The sequence below is a fragment of the Equus przewalskii genome, unplaced genomic scaffold, assembly GCF_037783145.1.
Source record: "Equus przewalskii isolate Varuska unplaced genomic scaffold, EquPr2 ChrUn-13, whole genome shotgun sequence".
Classification (NCBI taxonomy): Eukaryota; Metazoa; Chordata; class Mammalia; order Perissodactyla; family Equidae; genus Equus; species Equus przewalskii.
The window spans coordinates 4,087,544-4,115,257 of NW_027228750.1; the positions used below are offsets into that span (position 1 = coordinate 4,087,544).

The 27,714-nt window shown below is 45.8% G+C and overlaps 1 protein-coding gene across 3 annotated transcripts in view; it reads left to right on the plus strand.

The window, feature by feature from the left end:
- Positions 1-23,014, plus strand: part of CASQ2 (calsequestrin 2) — a 62,617-nt gene extending 39,603 nt beyond the window's left edge. For all 3 annotated transcript variants that reach the window (XM_008515131.2, XM_070607870.1, XM_070607869.1), the window contains 5 exons: positions 1,179-1,224; positions 7,813-7,867; positions 18,492-18,592; positions 20,522-20,596; positions 21,591-23,014. In XM_008515131.2, coding sequence (XP_008513353.2) covers positions 1,179-1,224; positions 7,813-7,867; positions 18,492-18,592; positions 20,522-20,596; positions 21,591-21,803 — 490 coding nt within the window. In that variant the 3' untranslated portion in view covers positions 21,804-23,014. The remainder of the gene's footprint in view (positions 1-1,178; positions 1,225-7,812; positions 7,868-18,491; positions 18,593-20,521; positions 20,597-21,590) is intronic.
- The last annotated feature ends 4,700 nt before the right edge of the window (positions 23,015-27,714 follow it).

Here is a 27,714-nt window from a genome sequence, read left to right on the forward strand (position 1 = left end):
ATCTTTCAAGTAAAATTGTACAATAATAATGATACTAATTTAGTGACAGCCTCCTATATGCCAAGTAACATGCTAGATGCTTATGGAAGCTATTTTATCTAATCTTCAACATTAAGGGGTAATTAGGATTATCCCACTTTTACAAACCAAGGGGTTGGGCTCAGAGTAGTTAAATAACTTAGCCAAGGGTGAACATTCTATACATAGAACTTCTGGAAGAGGAATATTTGATACCACTCGGAGTAGCTTTAGCATAGATTAGTCAACGTTTTCCGTAAAGGGCTGAATAGTAAATATTTCAGGCTTTGTGAGCCAGATGGTCTCTGTTGCAACTACTTAATTCTGTTGGCAGTAAATGTGGAAGTGGCCATGGACAATATGTAAACAAATGGGTGTAGCTGTGTCCTAATAAAAGTTTATTTATAAAAACAGGAGGCACTGGCTGGCTTTGGCCCACCAGCTGTAGTTTGGTGACCCCTGCTCTTGAGGGAGGGACAATATCAGAACATGGAACATGGTAGGGAGTTCCCCACTTTGTCCCTCTACTCTCCCTGACACATGCTCTTATATGTTCATTGAGCCTGGAACCATGATTCCCTCACCTGGTCAGTCTTAGTCCCTACAGAGAACAGAGGTTGGAGGAAGAAATATCAACAAGTCTAGCACTATTTGCCAACATTCAAAAGAAGTGAAACCATGAGCAATAATACATCCTACCTGTTCCCCCAATCATCCTTAAAGGATATTTGATGGATGACCCTGGTGATAAAACAGCTGCAGTTCTGAATGGGGAAAACCAGGACTTCCTGTTTTCTCTCCCAGGTCTCCTCATTCTGGGCCTGCTCTGGGATCTCAGGAGTGGTATCTGATTGTGAGCAGGGAAATGTCTTCTTACCCTGAGAATGAGCTGACCCTGCACCCTCTGACCCATTGTTTGTAATAGACTTTCTAACGGTTGGATTCAATGGGTCTGTGAAGAGGCTGAGAGCATTAGGCCCAGCCCTCAGTGTGACACAGCAGGCTGGATCTGCTCTGTCTCCTCAGGGGAGAGATGGGTTTGTAGAGCTCTTCATGCTCTTGCAAATGTACCAAAATCTCATTTTACATTTCACATTGCTGAGGCTGCGCGTCTGCCTTGGTAATCCCTACTGAAGAAAGTTCATCTTTTCTCTTTTCAGACCCACTCTACGTCGCCTACGCCCAGAAGATATGTTTGAAACATGGGTAAGAAAGTGGCAAGCTCTTTCTGCCTTGTAGAAATGGGTATATTCCCTAAAAAGAATACTCCTTTCAGTCTCACAACTCAAACCCTACTTGGCTGGGGCAGATGTCTGGATGGTGGAGTAGTTGAAACATGGACAACTTCACTCTCAATTGAACCCAATTCTCCATGGATCCCACTTAAACCTCTTTGGCCTACACACTGAGTTCATTTCCTGCAGTGACTACTGGCTTCCCTTCATTAGCCACCAGAGACCCAGAGTAACATAGTGAAAGGAGCTCAGGCTGTGGAGTCACAGAGACTTGGGTTCAAGCCCAGAATCTGCCACTGAGTAGCTTTGCATCCTATATCGAGTCATGTGGTCTTTCTGAGCTTTAGTTTCTGAATCTAAAATCAGGGCTTTCTGTAAGGATGAGTGGTGTGAAGAGCCCAGAACATAGCAGGTGCTCAATTAATGAATGGTAGCTATTTTTATAAATATCAACCCAAGGTGCTGGAAAGTGCTGAGTTGGATTGTCCCACAGGTCTATGTCATAGACAGTATGTCAGGTGGGTCAAATGGAATTAGAAAGAGGGCTTTGGAGATACCCCCCACACCCACCCTACCCCAGCTTTATACAAAATTCTATAAACAATAGCAACCAAAACCCGTGGAGCATTTTTCAAAGCATTTCATGTATCCTTTTACTTGGATCTTTCAACAGCTCTAGAAAGTGATGTAAAACAAGTATTATTTCAGCCCCATTTTACAGGGGAAAATTTACGATCATATGGATTAAATTAATTATTCAAGGATGCATGTGTGTATCTAATAAGATACTGTGTGTAACTACTAAGCATGAGATCTTGGGACTTAAACTTAGGCCATCTGGAGCCAAATCTAATATTCTCTCCAGTATATCTCCCTAGAGTGGGCCATGGGTCCATAACGCACCATTTTGGCAGTCGGGGGTGGGGCGGAGAAAGGGATTAACATGGAAGCATTTATTTCTTAATTCTTTAATTCAGAGTCTAAATTGGCATATTAATAGACTCATGGAGTAACTTGACACTTACTGTTTTACTGGCATGTAACTTACTTGGATGTCTGAGTGTAGATCAAACATTTCACACTGAAGGGCAAATAGTCCAGTCTAGAGGAGCGGACTATTTAAGAACAACTCAGCACAATAGAAACACATTTTCCTAATGTTCAAACCTTTCAAAAATTTAACCCTTAAAAGGTCTTGTTAATAGATTTAAAAATAGCAGAAGGGTATAACAATGCTTTAAAAATAATACTCCTTTTGGGGCTGGCCCCGTGGCTGAGTGGTTAAGTTCACGTGCTCCGCTGCAGGCGGCCCAGTGTTTCGTTGGTTCGAATCCTGGGCGTGGACATGGCACTGCTCATCCAACCACGCTGAGGCGGCGTTCCGCCTGCCACAGCTAGAAGGACCCACAACGAAGAATATGCAACTATGTACTGGGGGGCTTTGGAGAGAAAAAGGAAAAAAAAAGATAATAATACTCCTTTTTAAAACAGTTTTACTTTCCACTTAAAATAATTTCAGACTTACAGAAATAGTACAAAGAATTCCATTATCTCTTTCCCTAGATTCTTCATAAGTTAACATTTTACCACCTCTGCTACATCATGCTCTCTTGATAGACAGATATAGATAGAGATATAGATTATTTTCCTGAACTGTTTGAGAGTAAGAAACAAACACAATGCCCCTTTACTCCTAAATACTTTCAGATGTTTTCTAAAACAAAGGCTTTCTCTTACATAACCACAGTACACTCATCAAAATCAGGAAATTAATAGTAATACAGACCTACTATCTCGTCTATGGATCTTATTCAAATTGACCAGTTGTCCCACTGATGTCCTTTATAGCAAGGGAAAAATTTTTTTTCCTGGACCAGGATCCAATCCTGGTTTGCACATTTGCATTTGGTTGTTATGTTTCTCTAGTTGCCTTTAATCTGGAATGGGTTCGTGTTCTTTGTCATTCATGACACAGCTTAGCGTTTTAAATTGAGAGTGATTATTACTGTTACGTTCTGCTATGCCTTTACCCTTAGTTCTTCTTTTTGTTTTCTTCATCCCTAAGAGCTAAGTCTCAGTTATCTAGGCTCCTGGAAGGGAGAGACTGCAAATTCAGAACCTTCTCTCGGGACTTCCCTCACGGACACAGCAGTATCACACCCAAGACGTCACACCATAGCGGGAGGCACTCTGCCCCTCCCTCAACCGCAAACACCCCCACGCCCCCCACTGCCCTCAGAATGCTCCCTCTCACCACATCAGACGCAGATGTTCAGAAAGACACTTTGCTGTCTAGCTTCATTGGAACTTACTCTCTGCTTTCTTTTCACTTAATGAATAAGATAAGTTACAGCTTTCGCAATAATATAAAATAACAGTGATGGCTCATATTTTCCATAATATTATATATTCAGTTGTTTTCTAATTGGGAAGGGTTGTGTATTGAATTTACCCGGGTAGAGGAAAGTGGACTGCTTTCCTGCTTTGCAGCATCCCACCATGGAATACCCTCAGAGCCTCTCCAGAAGCCTGGGCAGCCCTCATCCGAGTCTCCACTTATAGACGGAAGCCAGGACAAGCCCTCCAGGGTCATCTTCACACCCTGAAAAGAGAGAAGCAGAAATCAATCTGTCCAAAGGGTGTCTGGGAGCCACTGCCTGTACTCCGACCCATCACGCATGCCCACCTGGGAGGGCATTGCTCCAAGGAGCAGCATCTCCATGGGTCACCTGGCCACAGCAACTTACACCACACGTGTTGACCAATTCATGAACTTAGAAGTCTTTATCTGCAGCACCCACCTCCCCAGACATTGCAAAATATTTCAATAAGATGGGAAAACTGGGTAGGGCTACAGCAGCCATTGACCTTCTTCTCTCCCCAGTTTTGCAGGTTTTTAAAGTAGAAAATCATAGAAAACACATAATGTATTATTACTAGAGAGATTGGTGCCTAGTAATATTTGCTGTGTGTAAATCGGATATTTATCTATTTACGATATTCAAAGAATGTCAAGATGGGGCAGGGCGGTTCAGACCTACTGCTAACCTGTCCTTCTCCTTGGAGACTTCCCCTTCCCACCGGCTCTCCATCCTGACAAGTGGTCAGCAGGAGTCCTGGGCAAAAGCCCACAGGGGTGGGAGTCAGCAATTCCTTCTAAAAGAATCCTCCCTCTATTGCAATAGCAATGCAATTGCAAGAGGGACCCTGAGACCTCCAGCTGAGCCCCTACCTCACTCCTTTGCACCTTAATTGGGGAATCTGCTAGCTTTAACTACATTTTTTTCTCTGCATCTCTTCATTCAACATGACAACAAACATTAACAGAGACTGGAAAGAAACAGAGCTAAATATGAGCACTGGTAATATATCTGGTTTGTGGGTCATTGATGTTGAGTTTCTTCTTGGTATCTCTAATATTTTCCAATTTTCTTCAAACGGTATATAAAATTTTTATCACCATACTCTTTCCTTTAAGTCAATAGACATTAAGAAGAACTTGTTACGTTGTGCTAGGCATGGAGGTTAAAAAAACGGACGCTACTGTGCTGTCCTTAGGAATGCAGGTTGAGGAGATGAAACAGTCTCAAAACATATAACAGTAGTCCAGTATGACATGCCAGGGGGACATACAAAGTGCTAGGGCATCTAGAGTAAGGTGTTCACCAAAGTAACTCCCAAATTTCCACTTCTTTTGGGGACCCAGGGCTCAGTCACTTTATGGAAAGGACCCTTATTAGCCTCTTTTAAATTAGTAAGAGTCACTGACCTGAGTTTGCAACATCTTCTGCAAACCCTGCAGGGAACAATAGACTCATGGAGCCCATCCTGCCACTGTTGGTGATATGAAGGCGGAAAATTTTTTCCTCTACTCTCTTAGTTCAGTTTTGGGGGCCTGCAAATTAAACTGACAAAAGACAGATCAGCAAGAGAAAAAAATCGTTTTAATTACTTATGCATAGGAGTTCACAAAGAAATGTGACTCAAGGGGGGGCTTATATGCCATCTAACTAGGGGATTGGAAGGGGCAGAGGGGCACTTCTGGGAGAACAAATTTAGAAGAGGAGGGAAAAAAGACACAAGGAAAAACAAATGACTTTTTGGAAAGATAACGGGCCCTTAGAGGAACCGATGGGAGATATGATCGTTTTGTGATAACGTCTGTCTGAGACGAGAAGGTTAGAGTTGCTCCTGAGTGGGGATTTATGGCAACTGAGTTCCTTTGAGAGGCTCTGCTTTTAGGCAGATAAGGGATTTCAGGAATTCAAATGCGTTCAGCTCAAAATAGTTTTTATGCCACAGTGGCTTATTCTGGACCCTTCAGTCCTGAGTAGAGAATGTGCTTTGGGGCTGGACAGGACTGGCGTGAATCCCAGTTATGTCATGTACTAGCTCTGTGACCTTAGGTAAGTCACTTCAATTCTTAAGGATTAAATAGGAATAAGACTTTCATTCGAGATTCATTTGAGACTGATACAAAGAGTGGCAAATGGCAGGTATTGTTGCCATTTTAATCATCGTCATTATTTTAAGACATCATCCCTTCCCTCAGAGATCTTGCCATCTGGCTGAGAAGGGAAGATTTGTGCTCTTAAAAAGATGATTTCCAAGGCAATGGGATCTAAAGACCAAATGGGTGCTCTGGGCAGCAAGGCTGTGGGTTCAGAGAAAGCCCCGGGGTGGTCCCGATCTCCTCAGCTCTTCTTCACTGTGCACACTGGATCCTCAGCAAGCAACCCTGACTCACAGGCTTGCCCGTGGAGTCTTGCTCTGTGAGGTTATTACGCACAATACCTGGCTCCGAGCATGTGCCTGCTTCTTCACAGTTGTTCACTATAGGTTGACGTGCTGAAGCTTTGAGACCCACAAAGAGAGAGCCTCTTTGCTTGGTTACAGTGCTCCATCCAGGGACCATCTGAGGCCTGGGAAGTGACAGCCATATTATGAGCAGTCTCTTAGCAAACGAATATGGATTCTTAATTTTAAAACCAATTTCCAAACGCTTTCTAGAGGGGCACACAGAAATGAAGCCCGCTTCACAGAGTTAACACCACTCTCTTCCAACTGATGGCAGGAGGCAGAGACACGGGGCAGCCTAATGAGAACTGATCAGGATATTCTGTCTGGCGATAATAGCAAATGTAAAACAGTGAAACCTCAGACTTCCCTTCTGGTTGCTGTCGGATTTGTGTAATAAACCTCTGCACACACACGCGCACACACACATATATCCGTAAAGTTCAATTCCCCAGAGAATCTGACCAAGGCACTGCCCACTCTCTTGTTTTTAATAATAATATTTTCCATTTAATCTCACTTAGAATTTTTGGAGGTTTTGTCCATTCCAAACTCAAAGGAAAAAAATTAGCATTTAGATAGAATTGCACCAGCATTAAAATCAATTGAAATGAAAACGGGGATCATGGGAGGGTTGAGATGCCTGGAGTTTTTTTCTGCAGGATGATTCTGATATGACATTCAGGGTGCCACATGCAGGCCTCTCCCTGTGTCAGCGATAATCAGTATTCACTCAGATGTGTCCCCGGTGCCTCGTTCTCACACCTCTTTCTCTCCAAGTCTCCTGAGGATAGCATTTCTTATACAGAGGCCCCTCCAAGCTCTCGCTCTTCCTTCTGCGGGAATAATCAATGCACAGGAGACACAGGCATATGGGCCTTTCTGTTCAGGATGTAGAAACATGGAATGCTACTTGCTTGCCCGTGGATGTGAGATACTCTCCCTAGATTTTTTTGCCTCGTCCCAGTCTCCACGGCCATACCCACTTTTCACCGTCACACCCTCAACCTTCTCTCGCCCTAAATTCCGGACTTTCCCTGTAGCCTCCCACACACATATTCTGCTTCAGCAAGCTTTGGTTCCAGAGCAGAAAGGACCCCAAGGAAACAGCCTGGAGGTCACAGTCAACAAGGTGCCCCACCCCGACCTCACAGGTTCTGTTTCTTCAATAAGAGATGTCTTAACAGAGAAGCACAAGTGTCTATGATTCCTTTGTGAACAAAACAGACCCACATCCTAATTTGCCTCAAAGAGTCCGACCTGCTGCCTGTTTGGGGACAGTTTCAGGATCTGTCAACAACATTCAGAAGTTTCCATAATCTGGTACATGGCTGATTATATTTGCTGGGGATGAATTCTTGAAGCACAGACTGACATCCGCATTCACTGAGCTGCGTTCAGTGCTTGTTGCCCTCAGAGCTCCTGACGAGCCAGACTCACATTCTTCCTCATTTTGCCTTTTACTGCTGCTCTCCTGGACCCGCCAGACCACGGGAGTGAGGCCCATTCAGTGCTAATGTCTTGTGTGCAGTTGGTGTTTTCTTGTCTTGCAAACCCATTTATCAAACTCCACGCATGCCTCCCAGCTGCTCGTCAGTATTCCCTTCCTCAACGTGCACCCTGCTCGGCCCCCCTGTGCCCCGGTGTCCCCCTTCACTCCCCCTCCACCCCCTCCCAGCCACCCATTTCCATGCCAGCCTCTGAGCCTGTCCCTGACATGCTCCCACTTGGGAGTGTAACCTTTGATTCTTTTCTCCCACAGGAGGATGATTTAAATGGGATCCACATTGTGGCCTTTGCAGAGAGGAGTGACCCAGGTAGGAAACCCTGAATCTGTTCTTTTTCACCTTAAGTAAGAACTGACTTCTCACCTTTGTCGGCCCCCACCCTCCCTCTTCCCTAAATGAACGGCACAGTATTGGGCACCCCCTGGTGGTTGCCTGTGAGGCACGCATCCATTTTCACTTATGCACGTAGCTGGGAGAAGAGGTGTGCATACATCAGAACCTCGTTCTGCTGAGCTGCCCAGCTGGGAAGAAGCAGTGAGCACTGAGGAGGGTACTGAAACATCGTAGCCTGACAGGCTGTGTGGGGTGTGTGTGTGTGCATGTGTGAACTTCTGTTCACATTAAAAGTTTCTTTACCAATTTTGTGATCATCTATATAAAAAACAATCCTACGTTAAAATAATAATAAATGTACCGTTTGGTTTGTAAAATATTTTCTGTGCTTCGTAAATGTAATAGATAATATTCCCCCAAATAATGAGAACTGGGCAAAATAGGCAGCTTTTTTCTAGAGTGCAAAATGACCCCATAAATGGGCGAGTAACGACGTTTTTCTTTTGGAACTTGGACAACATTTTCCTGGTTTCACTCTTTTGAACATCAGTAGAGAGTGAAGTGCAGGAAAAGTTAGTTTTGCAGGTGGTAAAATGCTGGGTCCCTTTGTCAGTGCTCTGTGAGATAAAAGGACCCCGAAGAGAAAGTGTACGTGGAGATTCTGAAGCGTGTTTTGGGAGACATGGAACAATCTAGAATGCAACCAGAAAAGGCAGGCAACTTCGTTTAGGATGGCTAAGCAGCCAGGCCTTGGGCTATGAGGTGCCTGTGCAGGGGTTCCCAAACCTGATTGTGCAGAGAACCATGAGTGCCAACACAACCTGGGGCTGACTGAAACGACACCTTCAGGAACCTGTCATTCATGAGGCTGTGGCAGTTCTGATGCACCACTGGGTTTGGGAACCACTGCTCCAGCTAATGTAGAACTACATGGTATTTTCCAGGGATTTCAGCCTCTTGTATATTCATAGGGACAGACAAGGAAACAGAGGCTTGGAGAAGTTAAATGAACTGCCCAAGAGGGCACAATGAGGTAGTGGTAGGCCATGAAGAAGGGACAGATTGTCTTTCAACATAGCCGTGCTTCTTGCACATGCCTTGACACATAGTAGGTACTCAATAATACCTGTTGGGCAGATGGTTAGATATGCAGATGACTGGTCAAGACTGAGCCCCAACTCTTCACTATCAGACCAGCATTTGTTTTTATAATGCACTGTCAGCCTCCACAGAGTCTTCCAGACTGAAGCCTAAATGTTTTTATCTTACTTTTTTTTCCCTTTGGTGAGGAAGATTCGCCCTGAGCTAACATCCATTGCCAATTCTCTCCTTTTGCTTGAGGAAGATTGCTGCTGAGCTAACATCTTCACCAATCTTCCTCTATTTTGTATGTGGGACACCACCACAGCATAGCTTGATGAGCAGTGTGCAGGTCTGTGCCTGGGATCCGAACCTGCGAACCCTGGGCCACTGAAGCAGAGCATGCGAATTTAAGTGCTACACCACTGGGCCAGCCCCCATAGAATTTTTTAAATTGAGATATAATCCACACATCATACCACATATTCACTCTTTTTAAAGGGTGCAATTCAGTGGCTTTTAGTATATTCACGAAGTAATGCAAATATCACCACTATCTAATTCTAGAACATTTTCATCACCTCAAAAGAAAATCCCATACCTGTTAGCAGTCACATTTCCCTCTCCCCCAGCCCCTGGCAATCACTAACCTACTTCCTGTCTCAGTGGATTTGCCTATTCTGGACATTTCACATAAATGGAATCATGTAATGTGTGGCCTTATGTGCCTGGCGTCTTTCACTTAGCCTAATGTTCCCAAGGTTCACCCGTTATGTAGGATGTATCAGTACTTCACTCCTTTTTAGGGCCAAATAATATTCCATTGCATCAAAACCAAATTTATGTTCCAAATTATCTGTTTCCTTCTCCCCTTTTTTTATTAAAATTTCTGAATGTCCACTGATATCCCGGTTTTCCCATCATCGACTTGAAGAGTTGGAAAAACTCTTCAAGGATATCTAGTACTTATCCAAAAAAGTATGCTAGTGTAGTTCCAGCTTCTTTCCACAGATTTTGGCCACCCCTCTCTGCCCTTGGAGAAGAAAATATCAAAGAAAGCCCGTTGCTGAAGGTTTACAAGCTGTAGGCAAACAGAATCAGATCCCCGGTGCTGTGTGACAGAGATGAAATTGCCATCAGCAGCAGCCTGCTGGCCAGACTCCAGGGGGCTTCCTTCCCGCCCCACTTGCCCCCTTCCAGGATTGTGGGGAGGCCTGTCTGGCTCTCTGGAACAATGGAACAAAGAGGCCTCCGAGAGTTGTAGGAACCTGTTTGACCGAGATTGCTGCTGTCATGAATCAAGCTCCTGAAACTACTTCCACCTCCTCCCTTCGCAAATATCCCTGGGCTCCAGGCTGGGCCTTTCCCCAAAGGAGCCCAAGCTGGGGCTTGTTACTGGGAAGCTGGGAGAAATGCGCTGGGGGATGGGGGGTGGGGAGGAGGAGCTCAGAGCATCTTTCCTCAGCCAGGGAGGGCCTGGCCTGCTCAGGGCTGGGAAAGGGAAAGGCATTTCTGTGAAAGTCCCTGACTCTGCAGCTAGTCAGTCATTACCCGCAGGTCACTGATGTGTAACCTGGGGCGGAGGGGCCTGGCTGCAGGACCAGGAATTCCATTCCTGCCCAGACAGCCGTTCCTCATATGCATGCCTTTGCTCTTGCCAACAAGCTCTATCTACATGGCCTATTGCCCCAACCAAACCCCTACCCACTTGCCTACAGAAGAAGGTCCAGGAAAATAATACAGCTCTCCTCAGAGAGCTAACAGTCTTGAGGAACTGTGCTCTATGGAGATGATCTCATTGGGTCCCTAAAACCACTCTGCGATATTTGCATGATTATCATCATCCCAGGGTCAGATGAGAAAAGCGAGTCTTAGAGGTCAATTGACTTGCCCAATTAACTCACCAGGAGTTACCTAAGCCAAGATTCCAGTTTTAGCAGGCTTGCTTGACCTCTGAATTCACCATGATTATGATGAAGAAGATGATGATGATGACATTGTATGATTATGTGACATAACAACCCCGTGTGGGAGGGACTAGTTTTAGTCCCATTTTACAACTGAGAAAGCTGAGGCCGAGAGAGGTTGACTCGCTGGGAAGCAGTGGAGCTAGAATGAAGCTGAGGACTGTCTGGCTTCCCAGCCCACGCCCTAACCACAAGGCTCTGCTGCGGACTTGTCCGCCCTCTGAGTTACTACCCCTGACGACATCTGAGTGATTGTTCAGGCTGCCCTCCTTCCTCTCTGCTGTCCTCCATCACCCGCTCCACCTCCAACATTTGAAGACCCAAAGAAGTTCTGGGTGCTCGAGATCATATGGTTAGAGGTGCAGCAGACACACGAGCCTAGATTTCTCAATGGCTCCACTGGGCACCATCCACCCAACCACACCATTCTCCCAGGCTGTCCCAGCCAGCTGCAGGCTCTGAGTGTGCACACTGCTGCTGCAGTGTAACGGGGGTGGGGCAGAAAAAGCAGGAGAAAGGAAGATGGAGGTGAGAAGAGAATTGAACCCCCAGGAAGCTTGAGAGCCCAGTTAATGAAGAAAAGTCAAACTTCCTCCCTCCTGTCCACTGATGTTCCCAGATTTGGAATCTAAGGTTACACGCAGCAACAACAACAAATGTCTCTGTGTGACTGGAGTCCTCCAAGGACTCTTCTCCTGGCGGTTCTGATATTCCCAGCCTGGAGCTCGCATTCAAGGCTGGCAGACAGCGTCTGCTGTCTTCGCCCTGGAGCTGAATCCCTAGGTCTCTTCTGCAGCAAGCTCTCATGCGGCTGCCCACAGGCAGGCCTGGCCGGGAAGGACATTTCCGGCTCTCAGCTCTTGCCCATGTCCTGGGTGCTGCTTGTCTTCCTCCTCCAGCCTCCTCTTGGGTCCCTGCGCTCGGAATGCCGCTGGAGCTGCGGTTTGACAGCTTTGAAAATGAACGACTCTCCCCTGTCGCCCCCAGATGTGTCTGCATCAGGCTGACATCTTCTTTATAACACTTGATGAAAGGTTCGCGAAGGGGCCTTTCTACATGAGCGCGTGCTGGATGGGTATCCTCAAAGGGCACCGGGAATATCAGCACTAACCAGCTGGAAATGCGAGGACAGGCTGCTGGCTGCGCGTGTGGAACTGCCTCGGGTTCCCCTGAAGTGTTTTTTGAGTCCAATTGTCTCAAGTAAGAACCCTAACTGCTTATTTGAGCTTCCAAATTTAAATTTGGGTTATCACATTTAACATTTGGTTCTTCAGTGCTAAACGTTGTTCCAGGCACTTAACAAATATCAACACGTTTAATCTTCACAACAACCCTATTTGGTAGGTACTGTCACTATCATCTTCCTGATGTAAGGAAACAAAGGTGTGGAGAAGTTGAATAATGTCCCCAGGTCACGTGGCTCATAAACGGTGGCTGTCGGCCCCAAGCCTGGGCTCTGTAACCACCGCCTTGTGCTCCTCTCCATCACAAAGCTGTGTAGTTTGACTTTTTCACCAATTCTGGGCCCAAGGGCTAGGAGAAGACAGGGCAGAGAAGGAGGGCTGTGGTCAGGAGTGGCAGGGTGCTCAGTGTCTTGGGTGCCATCTCGGGACTGTGGGGCCCACACAACGTCCCCCTGTTCTAAGCGGATGCTCAGTGCCTCACTGAGAAAGGTGCATCACTCTTACAGGTGGCTGGGCCACTCTGCCGTGTCAGGCGGAGCTCCCAAACTTGTCTGTTCTGAGGCTCCCCAAAGGGCCCAAGTTCAAATGTCATGATGCAGTCCTTCAAGAATTCCCCGTTCGCTGAATGGGCTGTGGCCTGAGGACAGACCAGGCCTTTCTGAGAGGGGACCTGAGGGCAGTCACCTGCCTTGCACACCTTTGTGTCCCAGCACCTGGCCCTGGGCCTGATATGTTGCGGGCACTCAGAATATATCTGCTTGATGACAAATGAATCCTTCCCACAACAAAGGATGAGAGCCATGAAAAAACTTAAAGTGAATAAAATGGGGTAGTGGAAGGGGGGAGAAAGAAAGAGAAAATCCTCCTGTCTCTTCTGCAGGTGCCTCTTGTGCTAACCATAGCATCAGTATTATCACCAAGCCCCTGAGGTAATGTGGCGCTGTTCTCGGCATTTTCAGGCCAGGAAACGGAAGTCTCAAGAGAGGTTAAGTGACCTGTGGCCAGACTCGGGCCCTCTCCAGAAAGCTTCCAAGTTGTGTGATGCCCGCCCCACCTACTTACCTGTGTCGCCTGCAGGACCCCACACTAACAGCCCGGCTCCCCAAGCCTGGGCCTTTGTCTAGGAGCGGGACCCTGCGTCCCATAACTCCATGTGGTCCGGCATCAGGGAGGGTCCTTTCAGTGTCTTTATGGAATGAGCACGGCCAGCTCCCTGAGGAGCCGGGTCACAAGGCCGGGGCCTGGGCAGGGTAGGCTACGTGCCGTGGGCCTGTTCCCCCTGGGCCGTTGCTTGGTCTGAGACCCACAAGTCTCTGCCAGACAGAGCCCTGGCTCCTGAACTGGCTGCGACCAGCCTGGAACTGGTCCCCCAGGGCTTGGTGCAGCCTCATTCCCACCAGGCCCTCCCTGCATAGGAAGGAGGAGAGCATAATCACCGGCTTCCCCTCCCACAGCGATGGGATTCCCAGAGGCCTCTTGCTTTCCGTGGGAAACCTGGCTCAGCATGAGCCCTCAGCCCCAGGTCATGGGATCTCAGGGTCCAAGCCCTGTGGAGGGAAGGAGTCCCAGTTCTCACAGTGCCAGGTCCCTCTTCTTTATTTAGGTTGATCTCTGAGACTCCAGTCGCACTCAGGGACATCGCTGGGTGAACCAACCAAACAGGTTGTGGCGGTGGGGAGGATGTGGCTCAGCAGCATGGTTGGAAGGAAAGGAAGGGACGCCTCAACTGCTCCAGGAGAAGGCAGTTCGGCCCCCCAGCGCCAGGCTGCACCCACCTGTCTCCTGGTGTCCCGGGCCTTGCTTCACTCATGTTGAAGCTTTCACGCATGGCTGGGGCCTCTCAAGCACTAACTTGAGGAAGGAAGATGGCAGCAGCTTTGGTAGGAGTGCCGAGACCTCAGAAGGAAAAGGGGTTGGAGAAATAGCTCTACAGAGGCCTGAGTTAGAATCCTGGCTCTTCCACTTGTTGGCATGTGATGCTGGACAGGTCACCTACTTTTCCTGTGTCTCAATTCCATCCTCTTTAAGATGGAGATGATAAAATCTCCCTCACCTCCATCAGGACTAGATGTAAAGATTAAACGCGAAAATACTCAGTACCCAGTAACTGCTGAATAAGTACTCATAAAATAAAGGTTGGGGACATGATTACAGACTTCCTGCATGTAAAGAACAATGTCCATGTCCATAAAGGAAGAAGTTGGCAAACGGACTTCTTATGAAAAAGGAGATTTCAGCTAGATGCAAAAAAAAGACTGTTGGCTGTCAGGATTATCAACTCTGTAGTGAGCCTTAGGAAGGTCACAGGGTCTCAGCTCTGGAAATATTCAAGAGAAAAGATGGACAAATGTTCTAGGTGGGGCTTTTCACCTGCCTGGATATTTGGAATGTTTGGGATTCTCTTCTGGCTTTGGGAATGGGCTTCTCTAATAACCACGGAGAATAGTCCTCTAGTTTCTATGGCTAATAACTGCCAGCCTACAAATCTCTGAACAATATTTCTTCATTTTTCTTTAACTAATTATGGGCTATTCCTTCTGAAAGATACATGGCCCCAATCTTAAGATGCCTTTAAGCTCAGTGCATCGCTGATAAAGGAAATGTTCATTTCAAACTCATTCATTCCTTCATTCATGCAATTCCAGATGTGGACTAGTCTTGTGCTTAACGCTGAATTACAAAAGTGAACTGTGGCTTCCTACACCTGCCTTCCTGGTCAAAGAAGGAGGGTCCACAGTGCATGAGTCCCTTTTCCAGAACACCTGCCAGTTTTAAAAAGAAACAGAAGCTCTCCCTAAGAGGAAATGGAACTTGTAACTTACAATTTTAGCAACTGCATACATGCAAGACCAGTGTAGCTGCCTTAATTCAGCTTTCCCAGATGAATGAGAATCCATTCCAACAGGTCTGCTTCAAGGCTGGGGAATAAAGTGGGGAGAACAGATGGGGCTTGTGAGGAATATTCAAGTTAGCTCAATGACTTTCAAACAAGGGAATTAAACCTTGCTCTAACCGATACATTGAGGCAGGTTCTTCTCAGTGTCACACCAGTTGGCACAGCCACTCCTGAAACCTTCAGCCACTAAATCAGTAACGGGCCAGAAGGAGCCAGCCCGTGACATACTATCTCCTGGCGTAACTTCCTGCGAGCATGTCTTCTTTACCACATGGAGCCAAGATTGTATCTAACCCACCCCTTGTGCCAGATCATTGCACTTGATACATATGCATGGAATGAACAGACGAATGGCCAGGTTCCTGGTTTTCAGGCAGAATAACGTCAGATCATCTAGGAAGAATAATGGGTAAACCTTACTGTGTATCAAGTACCATCTCAGTGCTTTAGAAATACTAACCATTTAACTCACAGCCATTCTATGAGGTAGGCACTGTTGTTACCATCATCCCCACTTTACAGATGAGAAGCCAAGACTTTAAATAACTCTTCCTAAGTCACACTCTAAACAGCAGAACCAGGATTTGGACCAAGGTCCTTTGGCCCCAGTTTCTGTGTATTTAGGCATCATGCTGGGCTGCCTCCCTGAAGAACCGGCTCTGTTCTGTTCTTGAAAAGATCCAGGGACACAGAAGGATTATGCCCATCACAGAATTCATCATCCTGAGAGTCAAAATCTGTCCTTGAATCTCGATGAAGCTTCTCTGGCTTTAACGTTAACCTCATCTATTAATTTATTCTGTGCATGTTTTGAGCTTTCCTTGTTCTTCCATAAACAAAAAAACCTTTTGTATTCTTAAAAATAGGCATTAAGCCACAATTTTGACTTCTCTTGTATATGTAAAAACTCCAGTCTGTTTGATTTTTCTTACAGAACCCAATTTTTATTCCTCAGTCTTATTCTCTTTATCTCTAAACTTGCTCTAGAATGTAGACTAGAAAAGATTCCTGTACGTACTTTTCTTGTTATGAATCCCGTCAGAAAGCAACGGGGCTGTCTCATGTGTTCGACTTGTGGTTCTGATGGCAGATCTTATCCCTCTACAACACCCCGGCTGGGACAGTTCCTCCCTACCCTTTGGGTGAGCGGGTCTTTTGCACCTCAAGTTTACTTTCTACTTGAATTTGGGTCAGTGTTACTGAATTTCATCCTCTTTGTGAATTTGTGATTTGTCAAAGTCGCTTTTAAATTTGATTCTCATCTTCCAGAGTACTGGCAACCTCTCCTCATTTATCATATCCCTTTCTTCTCAGCTGCTCAAAGTAGTCACTGAAGGAGTTTTGGAAGAATTCCCCCTTGTGGTGTGTCTAGGATGATACATAAACCCCCAGATAACCCAGGTGGCACCATAGTTCCCTATCCCGTGACACGGCAACATGCCCAGAGGAGGGGCATCCATAGTGTCCAGATAGCAGCAGCCGAGGGCACTCTGGAGGGCCTTGAACTTCTGAGTCACACCTACAGGCAGCAGGAGTAGTATTGCCCAAGCCCAACTCTACCCCAACTCAACCCCACAACTCTAAAGCACATGGCCCTGTTGATCTCAGGTGTCTGTGATACAGTCTAATTTGTGATATAATTCAAAGCATAGATGGAAAAATCACCCAGCGGACTGCATCTCTGCAGGAAGGGGCTGCAGGGCCTGAAGACCCTCTTCTCCACTAGCAATAGCTGGGCTTTCCTGGTAACAAGGCCTGAGGGGGCCGCGTGTGAATCTTCTGAGTTAGCAACATTTAAAGCGAGTACACCCACTCAAAGCACTGCTAATAGTATGCATTTGTCTGGAATGGATTAGAGATGAGGAAGTGCAGAGAAAAACCTTTGCTAAGAGGCTTCAAATAGCTGAACAGAGGCTTGAGTGCCTGAAGAGAGGAGGGGCTTGCTAAACAGAGGCCACAGAAAGAGGCTCACATTGGCTGGGCCCACCCTCCCCACTCTACAAAGAAAGGGCAGTAGCCATACTGAATTCCTAAGCAGTCGGTGAGTTGCTTGTATGGAAGGTAAACAATTCAGGCCACAAATTCAGCTATGCAAGAAATATAACTTTATTTTCTAGAGCTGAACTGAAATTTTACCACTGGATGGTAGAAACTGGGTCTGACAATTAATGGACCCCGCACTCTTACTCCACCATCCCTAGGGGTCCATTGTCTTGTGGTTTCCTGGGCATAGACGATGGAGTGCACATCTGGTCAAGGTCATCATCATTGTCACCTATCCACTCTGGCATCTGCAGAGAAGTCTGTCATTCTGTCTGGCCTCTAGCCCTTGTTCCAAGCAGGTCGCCATTGGTCTCCCCATCCCAGCTGCAGGACTTCTTCAGATCTGCCTGCCCTCTCAGCGGCGTCCGTGGTCCTCAGAACCACAGAGAACTCGGCGGGACCTCCTGACAATTTTTCCGCCCTAGTGATCCTGCCCTGGGGGTTTTCCAGGAGATTCTGGAGTCTTTCCATTTTCCTGAGCTTCATTCTGAAATGAGGCATGGGTCCCCCATGCTCTGGGATTCTCTGAAGCTGGGGAGTTTTTGTGTGTGGACACATAGGCTTGCATTCGTGCACACGCACGCGTACACAAACACACACACAGGCACAGAGCTTATTCTCAGAGACTCTTCAGAATCTAAACTCTTTGTTTCTGGTGGGGAGTGGGGTGGGGATGCTGAGGCTTTGGGGTATGCTGTCTCTTACTAAACATTCTTTCAAAATTCTTGTTTATGGCATAAATTTTATTCTCCTAGTCCTTAAAGGCTTAGGCTTTTAAAGCTAAAAAAAATGCTCTTGAAGCTCGCAAGGCTTGTCTCTGCTTTTCTCATGAATCATCCCTCCCCTGGGGGCAATGAATGCTGCTGACTGAATAGGGGGAGGGCAGAGCAAACGAGGAAATGAGGAGGGAGGGAGGGAAACCCCATTAACCATCTCAAAGCTATGAAACCAACTGTAAATCAGAAGCTCACTCAGTTTGAAGATTTTAGGAATTCCAGGTTGTAGAAAACTAAGGGTCCAAGCTTCAATGTTCTTGGTCCACAGAACTCTGAGATGATTGAGAAATTTCAAGAGATGGCACAGAGCTCTGAGAACCAGACAGGAGTCCCTCTGTTCTGGGATTGCGCCTTCTGACTCAAGGCTGCCCAGTTTTCACATGCAGACTAGTAAATGGAGCTTGGCTTTCAGTTAAGAACCAGCCACTTCCTATGAACTTTGAATTTTTCTTTATTCAAATTTTTTATTGTTTCCTTTGAATATGCTGCTTTGTAGCTGGAGTTCTCATCTGACTCGTTTTGTAGAATAATCCCGTAATTGAGGGTATGCACCAAATGGCCTAAGAAACCCTCATGGAAAAACCACACTCTGCTCTCCACGTTAGAAGCTGTGTATGTGCCAGGGTTACTCAACCTTCTTGCATCCTACTTCAGATGGCTACGAGTTCCTGGAGATCCTGAAACAGGTTGCCCGGGACAATACCGACAACCCTGACCTGAGCATCGTATGGATTGACCCGGATGACTTTCCTTTGGTGAGTGGCTTGGACCAGGGCACCATCCTTGGTCACCTTCACAGTCTCATGTTTAGGTTTGGCGTGAGATCCTGAAGCATGAAGGAGGATGTGCACTTGCAGAAACACAGTGGCTACCCCCATCCAGTGTAGGAGATCTCGGCCACAGGGGCAACACTGAATTTCAGGCCTGGTGCCGACACTGACATGGTTAGACTTATCGTCCTCACTCCCTGGAGACCAGGAACCCCTCTGAGGGGCCCACTCAAGTGAGCTGGGTGAAATTCTTCTGCCAGCAGCTCCATAGCTGCTCCTCATCCCACTACTACACTGGCTAGAACCTCTTTCATGTTCTGGGTAAGGACCACCATTCTGAGGCAACCTGAGTTACTAAGTGATAAAAACCAGACATGAACATTTTGTGTAGAGTTAAGAACTTCATGGAGAGAAGGAGCAACCTCTTGGAGGGCAGAGACTCTGTCTTGTTCATCGCGTTCTCCCAGGTCCTGGCATAGTATCTAGCACATGTTGAATGTGCAAGAACCTCAAAGTCCAAACTCTTGCTAGTGTCAGTGACCAATGGCCAGAAAGCCTTGATTGTGCTTAGTATTCAAGAGAATAAACAGAATTTGTACAATACCCGGGCCCAGTGGTAATGATAATGAATGCAGCTAATATACTCTACTGCATGCCTGGAACTGTAGGAAGTTCTTTACATGCATCGTCCCATCTAATCCTCTCAACAACCCTATGAAGCAGGTTCTATTATAACCCCTGTCTTACAGGTGAAAAGAATGGCAGCTGGAGAGTTTAAAGTTAGTAAGTGGTGGATGTGATATTCCCACTCGGGTCTATGTGACATCAAGGCTTTGTCTATTAGTCAGTAGACTTTAGATTGAGCTAACTGCTGGTAATCAGTACAAGTTGAGTTATCATTAGGTTATAAATGATAACTCTATCTTCTTCCAGGAATTATCATTTGTTGCATAGGTCACTACTGATCATACCATGATTCAATAGACAAAATTGAGGGGTTTTAGTGAACTCGAGGGTCCTGAAACCCAATCCTACATGCAGGGTGAGTGAATCAAAGTCAGAGATTTCCATGACCCCTGAGGCCAATGTCGTAATTCTGGGTAACAATAACAAAGTTTGGCCTTAAGACCCTATATACAGTAGTGTTTAGTTAGCCTCTGTCTGGTTATATTTCTGATTTATCTGGACTGTTTTGTTATGCAAGCTTGCAGATGGTCTGCAATTCTCCTGACCTGTTCTATATGATTGCCTTGGTTTTTGCAAAGGAGACTGTTCTGATTTCCAGGTTCCTGACTATCCCCAGTCTCCATCAGGCCATATATTTGCTTGGGAGAATTTCTACCACTGAACATCTCCATTTTCTTAGCCCTGTGGCCCCTTACTCCTTTAGTCCTTCCCAAGTCAGAGATTAGTCCACAGGGAGCCCAAGCCTGGCTGAGTGAAGAAGCCGTCTTCTTCCTTGTATGCCAGTGTATGGCACATCGCTGCTTTCCCAGCCGTCTCATGTAGCAGAGTGGTGCAAGGTAAGGGATTTTTAAATTGGACGTTGAAGGAGAGGTAGAGGGAAATGGCTCTTTCACCACACATAAACTATAAAAGAGCCACAAGTAATTTGGGAATCAACTTTGAACCATCTCTGTAATATTCTTCCTTACAGCTGGAGAAGCTTTCATAGCACCTGTTTTCATAGTTAGTGTTATGACATCTTTTTTTTTTTTTTTAATGCTTATTTAAAGTGTTTGAGGGCTGGGGCCAAGTCTTCAATTTGTTCAGTGTCCACAGCTGTTTTGGAAACCTTTAACCAATGGTGACCTAATTACTCTGATGGGATGGCAGGTGGGTCCAGCCACAAAAAGTGGCTTTAACAGGGAGTGCCTTCTGCCTGCTGTCTCATTTTAATTTTTGTTGCTACAGCTTGTTGCCTATTGGGAAAAGACTTTCAAGATTGACCTATTCAAGCCACAGATTGGGGTGGTGAATGTGACAGATGTGAGTACACCCCATGAAAGCTTTCTCAGGCACCCTCAGCCTGCCCTGTTTGCTGCCATGCAACCCACACTGTGAGATTGAGGCAGCCAGCCCCTCGGGAAATGAGCAGGACCCTTCATCCTGCCCGAGCTCAGGAAACATGCCAGTGTGGCCCAATCCTAGTCTCTGAGCCAAGTCCAACCTATGGTTCCATGGCTTTCTTCCATGGGTATATTTCCTTGCTTATGGGGCCACCCCAACCTGGTTCATTGACTATTTGGAACTTTTCACCCAATTAAACACTCCTGTTATTTTACCCCAAAGCCCAACAAGAAAGTCTCTTTACACAAGGGAACCCACACCTGGAGTTGCCATTGCACAGGTGATGGGGCAACTGTGACCCGGAAGCCCATGCAGGCAATCACCATTGTGTGGAAATATATATATGAAGTTTCTGGTAGGATAGCCATGAAACTACCACCAATGGCTCCCTCAGGGAATGGGACTAGAGATGGGTCAGGGCAGTGGGAAATACTTTTGCTTTTTTACCTTATATCCTACTGTTCTGTTTTAAAATGTTTTAACTTGAAAAAACTTTAAAAATCACTATTATTATTATTATTATTAATTATTATTGTTGTTATAAATTTAAGAAGTAGTTTACAAAATAAATGTAGAATCCTCCAGGTGATTCAACATCTACCAACAGGGTAAAAGAACATTGTTAACTGGCTATATATACATACATACACACACACACACACACACTCACAATGGAATATGTGTATATACATATACACACACATACACAATGAAATATACATTTTCTTTTATACTGCACAAACAGGCTACTCTACATACCATTCTGCAGGTAGGGATTTCCTTTTAACAATGTGCACACATTCCTATTAACTGTAAGTAACCTGGGGCCCACTCAGCACAGCTACTCAGCACCCTCTGGTCTGGCTCCTCCTTCATGAATTCATTCGTTAGCTCATTCTGTCCCTCATTGCAGGCTGACAGTGTCTGGATGGAGATTCCAGATGATGATGACCTGCCCACAGCTGAGGAGCTGGAAGACTGGATTGAGGACGTGCTTTCAGGGAAGATAAACACTGAAGATGATGACAATGAAGATGAAGATGATGACGATGATGATGACAATGATGATGATGATGATAATTCTGATGAAGAAGATAATGATGACAGTGATGATGATGATGAATAGCCCCAACTCCAAATGATTTTGTTGAAAACAAAATCACAGCTACCCACTACCTTACAGACAGCACAAGGTGGCAGCAGGCAGCCTTGGCCCACGCCCAGCCAGCTCCTTTCCCTTTTCCAACCTCTCTTTTCCCACTCCCTTCTTATCAGGAGATGTGCAGTTCAGCAAATGCCTTTCTAAATCCTGCAATTCCACTCAGCAAAGACAAGTGGGGGGAATTATTCCCATGTTGACTGTCTTGATTGTCATGAAACAGCTCTTGTTCTTTGCCGGACCATCAGCGGTCATGGCAGTGTGGTATCTGGCAGTCTGGGGAGAAAATGCCCCTAACGCCTCTACTCAAGTTTACTTGTTGTCTTTGACCATGACCGTAACAGAATTGACAGCTTGCTAACTCACTAGCATGGAGTGACCTTATAATCAGAGCCCAGGGAAGACACACAATCAATCCATTTAGCCCCCAAGCCTAGAACATCAGTTAGGATCCCTCCTTTAGATAAGAGGCTCTCTCTTAGGGAAGGCTCAGCCTTAGAAACAAGTTTATAAATCTGCTTCTTTTGGCTCTATTAAATGTATCATTTTAAGTGTAGGTCAGACTATTATGAACTCAGATCTAAGCCTTGGATGGCTACTGAGAGGCCTTGAAACACATGTGTACAGATGTCACCATCATTTGGAGTACATTAGGATACTTGGATGGGAGCTTGATCTGCTCTCTGAACTTCCCTCTTGGTGACAAGTCTTGCATATACATGGGGGTGGAGGGAACTGGAAGGATTAAAGGTTTTTAATTATTTCTGATGGCTTCATGTCTCTGATTGTGTCAGCTGGTGTCCCGGCCTGAACCGGGATCTGGACACCCCTTCTCTGTCGCTGCTAGCGAGCCTTCCCATTTAGAGGAAAGGTTGGTTTACGCAGAGGTCAGTTAACTCTCCATTCATCAGCACTCCCACAGTTGAGCAGGACAACAGTAATGAGTGTTCGTAATGATGCCTGAGGCACTGAAGACATCCCCAAGTGCCTTTCAAACTATTTAAAAGTTATTTTGTGCTCGGCAGTTTTAGTGTTGAGTGTGCATTATAACGTTCTAATTTATTTTCTCAATCTTTTAACACGTGTAAGACATTGCAAATTCCTTGAAAATAGGGCAGTCCTTTTGTGGAGTAGTAGCTAACTAACTCTGTCATTAAAGTCCTATTTTGAAAATATGAGACTATCTTGAAAATCCTCTCTTGACTTTTCTCATGCTGCTCGTTCTCTCTCGGCTCCCATTCTACCTCTCTGTTCCTGCTCCGTTTTCCTTTCTGGCCTCTCTTCCTCAGCCTGCCCTTTAGCTGTTAGTGTTTCACAGTCTCTCTCAACTCTAACATTCTTCCAAGGTGCCATTACCCAGGCTCATCAGCTACCACCTAGGTGCTAATGACCTCCAAGACTGGGTCTCTAACCTTCACCACTTTCTTTAGTTTTATACTCACTCATTCAGCTGCTTCTGGACATCCTGGTTTGGGTGTTGCACAAGCACTTCAAACAACATAACAAAACCCAAACTATTACCTTCTCCCTTAAACTCTCCTCCTCTTCTTCATGGAGTCCCAGTTTGGATGAGTAATATCACCATCTATCCAATGGCCTGGGTGACCCAAGGAGGCCCCTTTCCTCTCTGCTCCCATGGCATTTGGTGTATACCCCGAATCATTGCACTTATTTAAATTGTAACACATATTTGCACTCCTGTCCTTTCACTAAATTGTAGGCTCCTCAGAGACAAGGAATTTATTTATCTTTATATCCTCAGGACCTCGCACTTTGCTCAGCACAAAGTAGATAATCATTTATTGCATTGATGGGTGAATAATTGATTAATCAGCACTGTTGGACAATGATGCTTATAAGACCTCCTCATTTTTATTTCTCCCCCTTACAAAACAAGGCAGTCACTTCCCAAGCTAGGCTACGTTGCCATCCAGTCAGGCCCAACCACACCTCAAAAAAGCTCTCCGGGCGGTAAATTTTCAAAGCAATCTTTGAAGCTAGCCTTTCACACAGTCAAGGAATGTGCTCTGTCATGAAAGTGGTCTATTTCCCAGCCCTGGAAAATCCCCTTGTTCTCAGAGGCTGGGTAATATGCAGTTTAAATCATGTCACGGTGCTCCTGGACTAGAAGCACTGAGTGTTCAGCTAGTCTTATCCGTAAGCAGCAGTGCTGTTTGGTTATTGGTCTAAAACTTTGTAAGCTGATATTTATTGAATGTTTGGTACGTGCCTGGAGCACTATGCTATGTGCTTCACATGTATTATCTCACTGAATCCTTACACAGGTCTTATGAGATGGGTCTTGTTATTATCCCAATTTTACAGACGAGGAAACTAAGACACAGGAAACTCAAGTAATTTTCCCAGAGTCACACAAACACTTTAAAGGACTGTAAATGGAACCTCGTTTCTACACTTAAAGCAAGGATTTAAACTGAGTTGAATTCCTTAAGTTAAACAATCAAAGAATTCCATTTCTTTTCCTCAGACGATGTCTGGCGATGGACTCAAGTGAATTTCCCATGATGCTTTTTCACTGCTTAAGCCAAGACGCTTTTTCACCTTTCATTCTGGAGCCCATAATTTTAAACACTATTGGAAATGTAGGCTAACTACAACTGAAAGATATGGCCATTCAGTTAGGGAAAAAATCATGGTCTTATCAAGAATGCACCATCATTTTCAATGTATTTCTTTAGAATATCATCTCAACTTGAAATGAGTTTGTCTTTTCTGTAACAAGGTTGTGCAAGGTTGTGTATTGTCCAGGCCCTAGTTTGTATCACTTAGAACCAGAAAGAGGTTATTATCTGATAGCTTTTGATCAACAATCTCCAATACATGCAGATATCTACATCCCCCTAAGTGCTGATGGGTCTGCAGCTCTGTCCTTGAATTTCTCACTCTCACCAGCGCTGCTCGACTCTGCTCAGTGAGCCTGCAAATCATACTCACGCTTATTTTAGAAAACACAGACACCTGTCACCAGCCCAGACCTCCTAATACACCATCTCCAGAGCTGAGGCCTGACCATCTGCATTTTAAAAAGTGTCACTGAGGACTGACATGAGCCAGGGTTGGGAACCACCCCTCTTCCCACTCCTCTGGGTGGTCTCATCCAGCCTGTGGCTTCCAACGCCATCTGTCTCCAGCCAGGCCTCTCCTGAGAGCCAGGCCCCTCACTCCAATTCTCTCCCCTGGACAGCTTCGTCTGGATGTCCCATAGGCACCTCATATGAACCTAGCTGTAGGGCTTTAAAAGGGTGCCCTTAAAAAGTAGCCCTCTTTTCCTGACTGAGATTTGAACCAACTGAGAAATTAGTCCAAAGTCAGCAGTGCAAAATATTGCCATTATTATGTAAAAGCAGTAATTTGGAGACTAGAGATTAGCGTGGGCTTCCCAGTTTCCTGCCTCCAAGTGCAGGCCACCCAGGAAATCAGAAGAGCAGAGATGACCAGGCCATTGACCCTCAGTGGGTAAGGATGGAGAGGAAACAGAAAAGGACTGGATCCCCTCCCCCCACACACTAACTTCACCCTAAGAATTTCACCCTAAGAAACATGGACAATGGCTGTTGACCACTAACCAGGTAACAGCTCCATCTCAGGACAGGGCTAAGGACTGGGCAAGAAGCCAGCAGCATTTAGGAAAAGGTCCTTCTTCACAGAAGCAGAGGAGTGCGGAAGAGGCATCTGCCTCTGACAGTGTTCAAGCCAGAAATCTTAGAGCCATTTCGTTGTCCCCACTCCCACATCTAACAGGGAGCAAGTCCTGTCCTCTTCTCTTCACCCACTCCTACTGCGTAACTGAGGCTTTACAACCTCTCAGCCCTGTTACCGCAAGGTTCCGACTGCTCTCCCGTCTCCAATCCAGCCTGGACACTGCAGTCAAGTGATCTTCCTCAAATGAAAACCTGATCACATCACACACAAGCTTAAAATGCTTCAGTGGCTCTGTATTCCTGATAGGTGTTAAAAAAAAGTTTTGTTTTTAAAGACCAAGAGGCCAAAGAGCAAGCTATGAATGGAAAGGTTTTGACTGCCAAATGTTGGGTTTAGGCTCTGGACTGTGAGTTCAGGGAGGAGAAACGGGGTGGATCTTGTAAACCACAAGCCCTCGAAGTGTCTCTCCTCTGTAGGAGGAAAGCAAAGCCCGAGCAGTGCTGATGCTGGCGGTGTCTGGGCTCACTGGACCAGCTGGGGTGATTCCCGCTGCATACATGGAGCCTCCATCTTGGAATTATGGCATCCAAATGCCTCATTTGGGACTATGGACCCAGTTGTTATTTTAGTGGAAGTCAAGACAGCACCACTGGCAATGAGCTAGGAGGCTAGGGGGTCAGGTCTTGCTTTGTCATGGGGTCAAAGCCAACTTCCTTTGCAGGATGCTGGAGGTCTATGTGAGCAGTCTCTCATCAGCCTCAACTCTCAGTGTGCCTCCCACCCACCTGCTCCTTCTATTGTCAGAACCTGAAGCTGGAGAAGCTGACTGGCTGCTTAATACCTCCAAGCTTTGGCTCATGCTGTTCCAGCTACTGGAATGCCTGTCCTTCCCCATCTGTGCCTGCCTGGAAAACTCCCAGCTATCTTATTTTAAGTAAAGGTAAGATACACTCTATGACCCTTTTCCAGTCATGCCTCAGGCAAATTGGCCGCCTCCTCTGCTGAGCCCTCACCGTACCCCATGCAGAGTTCTCTTACAGAACCTGCAATTTATTATACTTTTAGGTGTATGTCTTCCTCCTCCTGTTAGTCTGAAAGCAACCTTAGGGAAAAGACTTTGGCTGATTCTGTTCTATCCTCAGTGCCTAAGTTCTGATAGGTACTTAATAAATCTTGTTTGACTAAATACTCTCTGAGCCCTATGCAAAGCTAATTTAACAGCTATTAGTACCATTAAGAATGTGCTAGTGATTATCAAAAGTCAATCTTATCCTAAGAAGTTCTTGGCAACACAGTATCGTCTGCTCAGATTTGCTTAGGGCAGCCAATTGCTAAAGAAATAGGAGCACAAAATCTCCTCGGCTCAGTGAGAAAGTTTCCAGCGGGAGATGTTTTCTTTCCTCCAGCTAGCAAAGTCCCCCGGAAATATAGCCATGGAGACGGGAAGCAAAGATGTGTAGGGATGAAGGCAGAAGTCTCAGGCTCCACTCTCTGGGAATGGAATGACCACAGCCACCTAAATGTCAGTTCATTTATTTGAGTCTGCAAGTGCACACTCAAATGTTTGCAAGGTGAATTAAGGACCTCTTTCAGATTAGTCTGGTAGTTTATCAATCTGAACTCTTTAGAGCAGTGACAACCAGAATTCTTAATGCACCCACAAGATGCCAACGATTCCCCTAAAATAATCATATATGATTAGGTTATAGCCAGTAGTTTTAGCATTGAGTGTACTGTCACATTCTCATTCATTCATTCGCTCATTGGAATATTCAGTAAATAGATTCTTACAACTTTACCACATGCAGACCACAAAGACAAAAGTAAGTGGGAGATGGGAGAGCTGAGCGGGATGCTAGAAAGGAAAAACTGTCTAAAGCACTTTGTGTCAGTTCTACAAATGCATCATCACTTTCTGAGGTATTACGAATTCTCAGAACTGCAGACACACACTCAGATATCCATACAGAGAATACACCTGAAAGTCAAACATAGTTTTGATTCTCCATGTCAACATCAGCCTGTACAACTAGAAGATGTTTGCATGACATGTTGACACCACTAGGGAATTACCAAGTCTCTCTGTAAGCGGGGGTTCTGCCCATCCCACTGCCTCTGGTGGGCCCTGTCTCGGCACTGGGCCAGCAGACAGTGCTTTATATGGTGCCATCCTGATACCCACACCCCACTTCCATAATCTGATAGTTTATCATAT